Raw genomic sequence first — 4,934 nt, 5'->3', positions numbered from 1 at the left:
AATGGATTTTTATCCAAAACATAATTAATGTGCAGAAATAAGGAATAGTTTTATTAACCATACATGGAAACAGAGTTTTATGGGGCCGTTGCCTAATAATGGTAAATAATGATGTTAACCAGGGTTGCTGGTGGGAAGATAAAACATGTTGGAGGCTGTAAAACACCAAACATCAGCTGTGAAACCTTAAATCTCTGCCTTCCAACAGAGTGAAGAACCACATTCTGCTAAAATTTTGCATTTTAAAAGCGATGACCTCCAAACAGTCAGACTGAGCTTGATCTGTGGATCTGCTTCTTCTTCATAACGCAAAGCTGCACTACAGCTTTTAAAGAAAAAACTTTAAATCTTCCTGGATGTCATGTAAAGTTAAAATGGGGGGGTAATTAAAGTCTGTGACTGACAGCAGAGCCAAAAGGCGCAGACGCGCTGTGATTGGTCGGAGCGCGCTTTCCAATCCTCTCTTGTTTCCAGGCCGCTGAAGCTCCTCCAACTTTGGCTGCAGCCTGAAGCAGAAGCAGGACAGCAGAGCGAGGAGCTCCGCGCGCCGCATCCTCCCACAGCTTCCCGATCACACCGAGCCATGAGCCCGCTTCCTCTTCTGCTCTGGAGGATGATCCGGATGCTTTGGACCGTGGCGCTCATGTCGGCCTACGGCGCACAGGAGTACGACTTCATGGAATGGGATCCACCCAGGTACAACACCGGGCCCATCTACGGGAAGACCCCCCAGTGCTTGGCGATCCCCGAGGACCTGCGGCTCTGCTACGGCGTGGGTTACCCCCAGATGCTGCTGCCCAACCTGCTGGAGCACGAAACCATGGCGGAGGTGAAGCAGCAGGCCAGCAGCTGGGTGCCGCTGGTGCACAAGAGGTGCCACCCGGGCACGCAGGTCTTCCTCTGCTCGCTCTTTGCGCCCGTGTGCCTGGATCGGCCCATCTTCCCCTGCCGCAGGCTGTGCGAGGCGGTGCGGGACGGCTGCACCCCCATCATGGAGGCGTTCGGCTACCCGTGGCCGGAGATGCTCACATGCGACAAGTTCCCCGATCATGATGTTTGCATTTCCATGACGCCCAACGCCACCGAGAGCCCGGAGTCTGCAGGTAAGGAGGGTGACAGCTGAGGAGAAGCATGACCAAAAATAACAAAATAAAATCAGGTATTCAATGAAAACTGAAGATGGAGTTTAACATCCATCACTTGCAGTTTAAGAAAAATGATAAAACTCTTTATTTATGCTGTTATTGCAAAATAAATTTAAAAATCAGGTGAATAAATCGATATTTTATGTTTGATTTTTCTGCTGTCAATTATTCACCAAATATTTGATTATTGGGACTTTTATAAGTATTAAAATGATCACTGATTAATGCCTTTCTGTGATTATAAAATAATGCATATCTGCATATTTAAAAAGGTTCAGGTTTGCATTTTATTACGTCATAACATGGTTGATTAGTAATCAAAAACTAAAAAGTTTTAGGGCTAGATGGGGGAGGATTTGGCTTTATTTCTGTAGTTCTATAAGGATTAAAAAAGTTTCACCTATAAGCAGAATAATGCTGTTAAATAGGAGCTTTTTCCTGCTTAAAACAGTCTTTGCTTTAAGGAACTTTAACTATAAATAACTTAAGGAAAAGGAAAAGTGGTGAAAAAGGTGCAAATGCAGTGAAGATAAGTTGTGTTTGCACTTTTTAGGCCTGTGTGGATGAGGGTTGAAATCAAAGTGTTTTAAATTTGAATAAGCAAATTAATGGACTTTCATAAAGTTGGGTAAATTAAAATTGTCCTCTGCAGGAAGGAGAGAAAAAAGAAGGAAAATGTTTGTTTTAATAAACCAAAGTTCCCATTAAAAGCTTCCCTAAATTTAACATGCAGGATTTTACATCAGTTACATGATGTATTTAAATGTCCTTGTGTTTATTGTTTATTGCAGCGTTAAAACGAGGCGTGTTTACCTAAACAACAGAAAACATTCATCCTAAATGACCTTTGGAAAATATGGAACAACTTCAAAATAAGTCAGAATTTATTTTTTAGGCTCTATTTAATAAATCAAGGTAGGATTTACTCTTTAGGGGGAAAAAAGCAATGTTAGGTTTTATGCTTAAGCTTCTTATCTAATAGCAAAAACTTCTGGCAGTGTGTAAAAGTCAACACCCTGATCTTGTAACGCCCTTAAATTGGCTGGAGAATGTTGTTTCAGTGGTAAAGGGCTGTTTGCACATGCAAATCCCTGCACAAAGAAACCAAATAGGACCTTTTGGGGACGAACATTGAGAACTGTGAAAAGCCAAATCTGGTCTCATTTAACCCACCCCCCAGCACAGCTGAAACTAAAGGTGAATGGTTTATTTTCATTATAATCTGCTACCTAAACACTCACTTTAGTGTGAATGCAAAGTTCCCTGCTGCTGACTTTGAATAATCACAAAATATGGAGGGAGAAAAACTCCAGATGGGAGTCATTTAAGGTGTTTGCTGAGTTTGGAGGACAAAACCGGGAGGAAATCCAGCCGCAGAAGAATAAAAACGAAGAAATAGGCAGTACCTGCATCCATTACTTCTGCTCTCTGACAAACACATTTAATCTGATGAGAGATGAAAAGCTGAAAGACGCCCGGTGTGAATAATGTGGACTGTAATCCAGACTGCAGGCGGTTTCCCAACCGGTTGGATTAACTCACGTCTGCAGGGTCCAATGCTGTAATATCTGATCGGCTCTAAATACCTCTGGTCTGGTCTGGGCATCCACGCTTGTCCCTTTCAACATCTGCACATAAGGGATGGAGAAAGCACAACCGAGTCATTCATAGGAAGCTGCGGAGTGAGAGGCCTCCATCATCACATCGTCAGCCTGCAAACTGCCATCTGTAGCTGTAAATAGAGCCTTCAGAGATGTTTGAACTGAGCAGAAGGCATAAACGGGGGAGGGGGGCACTGTATCTGTAGGGGAGCGTTTTGCATTTAAAGAGCAGTGGCTGAGAGGGAAGTTGTTTTTTTGTGCCTTCTGAGGGTGAGAGCGGGGACCACACATGCTCTGTCCTTCTAGACGCCGCCTGCAATCATTTGTCAACTTTAGCGATAAATGAAATCAGTGATTTCCTACCAGCTTTTCTGTTAACATCATTAGCAAAGAGGCTGATAAAGAAAGAACAAATGCAGAGTGGTGTTGGTGGCTGTTAGCAAATGTTAACAGAAGTCAGCTCCCCCTGCAGACTGCTGCTAATGGATTTAAAGGGCCCCTACCAGCAAAGACCTGCTGACTCTGGAAGCAGGGGCCTTTTTTCCAAACTGTTTAGCACCTGGGTGCTACTTTCACAAGCTGATGTTAAAGACACGTATGGAACAGCTGGCAGCTATTTGAAGGCTGCTGGTCTCCGCCTTACCTGCTCTATGTGGCTGATTGATCGGGTCGACCCGGCAGGCCAGGTTCTGTTTAAATCAGAGCTGCAGGAATCCTCTGACAGATTCTAAAAGCTTTAAGTAATGAAAAGTAGAGTCAGCTGTTTGGCACAGAGGGACGGTTTTCAGTATTATGACGATGAAACGGTGGCGGTAAAGCATTGGCCTACACATGGGGAGGGCAACTTTTAGATGCTCCTTTGGTTCACCACACCTGAACCAAATAATTAGATGCTTAGGAGGTCTCTGGAGGAACTGACTGCATACCAAGGAGGTAACTCAGCCATTTGATTCAGGTGTTTGGGACCAAGGATGGATGGAAATGTTGCCGGCCTTCAGGAACTGGAATTGCCGACCCTCGGCCTCCACAATGAAGCTTGTTCTCCATGAACCAGAGAACCTACATCCATTCCAATAAGCTGGAACTGAATATCAATACTATTTATTATTTCTTTTAAAGGGGTCATAGAATGCAAACTGAGTTTTTGTTGTTATTGATGAATAACGATAGTTCAGTGGGTGAAATGGACGTACAGAGAAGTTCAAACCACATCAACTCCTCCTTTCTCTGCAAATCTCACTATTCTAAACTTCCACCATAAAACAGACGAATCCAAACGAAGCAAAGAGTTGACGTAAACTCGGAGATGTTGCCTTATTTGGTTCTGGACTTTTGTCACGCCCCGAAACTGACATCCAGACGAGCCCACTGGTTCGCGGCCCGAGGGAGGACTTCAGCAGAGAGCCATGAGCCGCCCGTCCTCAGTCAGAGGACGGGCGGGGGAAAGCATGGGGCCGCCGGTGTCCAGGCTACCCTCAAAGGGTCGGGTTCAGTCATTTGTCCCCCACTGGCTCCCTGCACTGCACCAGCCCCGGAGCTGACAGTTCTGCTTCACTGTAGGCGACCAAAATCCTAGACGATGTTTAAATTCCCCCCGGACATTTTTTTAGGTCTGAAAAGTAGGACACGTCCGGGAAAAAGAGGACGTCTGGTCTAGGCTTGTCCCGATCCGATCCATGTATTGGATCGGACGTCGATATTGGCAAAAAAATGCGTATCGGCAAAGCATGTAAAAATGCCAATCCAGACTGCCGATCCAGTTAAAAAAAAAAAATCTGGTCCGTATTTTCCAGTTTCGCCGATTGAAACGATCCATTCCACTATTTTGCGCCAGTGTTCCCTGAATCCGGCCCCCATTTTCCAGAACACCTTCAACACACCCACAGGTCTTTTTGGGTCTGTCTCCCGGCCTAATACACACTATGTGTAGATGGAGACTAGGTGTGGAGGAGATTGGGGAGTATAAGGCATTTTTGTGTAATAGTTCACTATTATTTGCACTGATTTTTTTTTAAGCAGTGTCTTTTTTCAAGAGTAGAGTCCTGATTCTAAGTTGATAGAATATTTTCCACTCTTGTCTGTTTGCATTTTTATCAAAACTTACAGTAATATAGCACCTTTAACTTTTTCCGGTGTTCCTGCTCCCTGTCCAATTTCAGATTGCTATTCATAATTTTGTCCAGTTTGT

General features: G+C 44.4%; 1 protein-coding gene across 1 annotated transcript in view; it reads left to right on the top strand.

The window, feature by feature from the left end:
* The first annotated feature begins 405 nt into the window (after positions 1–405).
* LOC107099393 (secreted frizzled-related protein 1-like) overlaps positions 406–4,934 on the top strand; it is a 26,981-nt gene continuing 22,452 nt past the window's right edge. The window contains exon 1 of the mRNA XM_015397488.1: positions 406–1,103. Within this exon, the coding sequence (XP_015252974.1) occupies positions 584–1,103 (520 nt within the window). The 5' untranslated portion in view covers positions 406–583. The remainder of the gene's footprint in view (positions 1,104–4,934) is intronic.

The sequence above is a fragment of the Cyprinodon variegatus genome, unplaced genomic scaffold (assembly GCF_000732505.1).
Source record: "Cyprinodon variegatus isolate N-32 unplaced genomic scaffold, C_variegatus-1.0 Scaffold866, whole genome shotgun sequence".
Lineage (NCBI taxonomy): Eukaryota > Metazoa > Chordata > Actinopteri > Cyprinodontiformes > Cyprinodontidae > Cyprinodon > Cyprinodon variegatus.
Note: the sequence above shows the minus strand (reverse complement) of the source record. Positions and strands in the feature narration are given on the sequence as shown.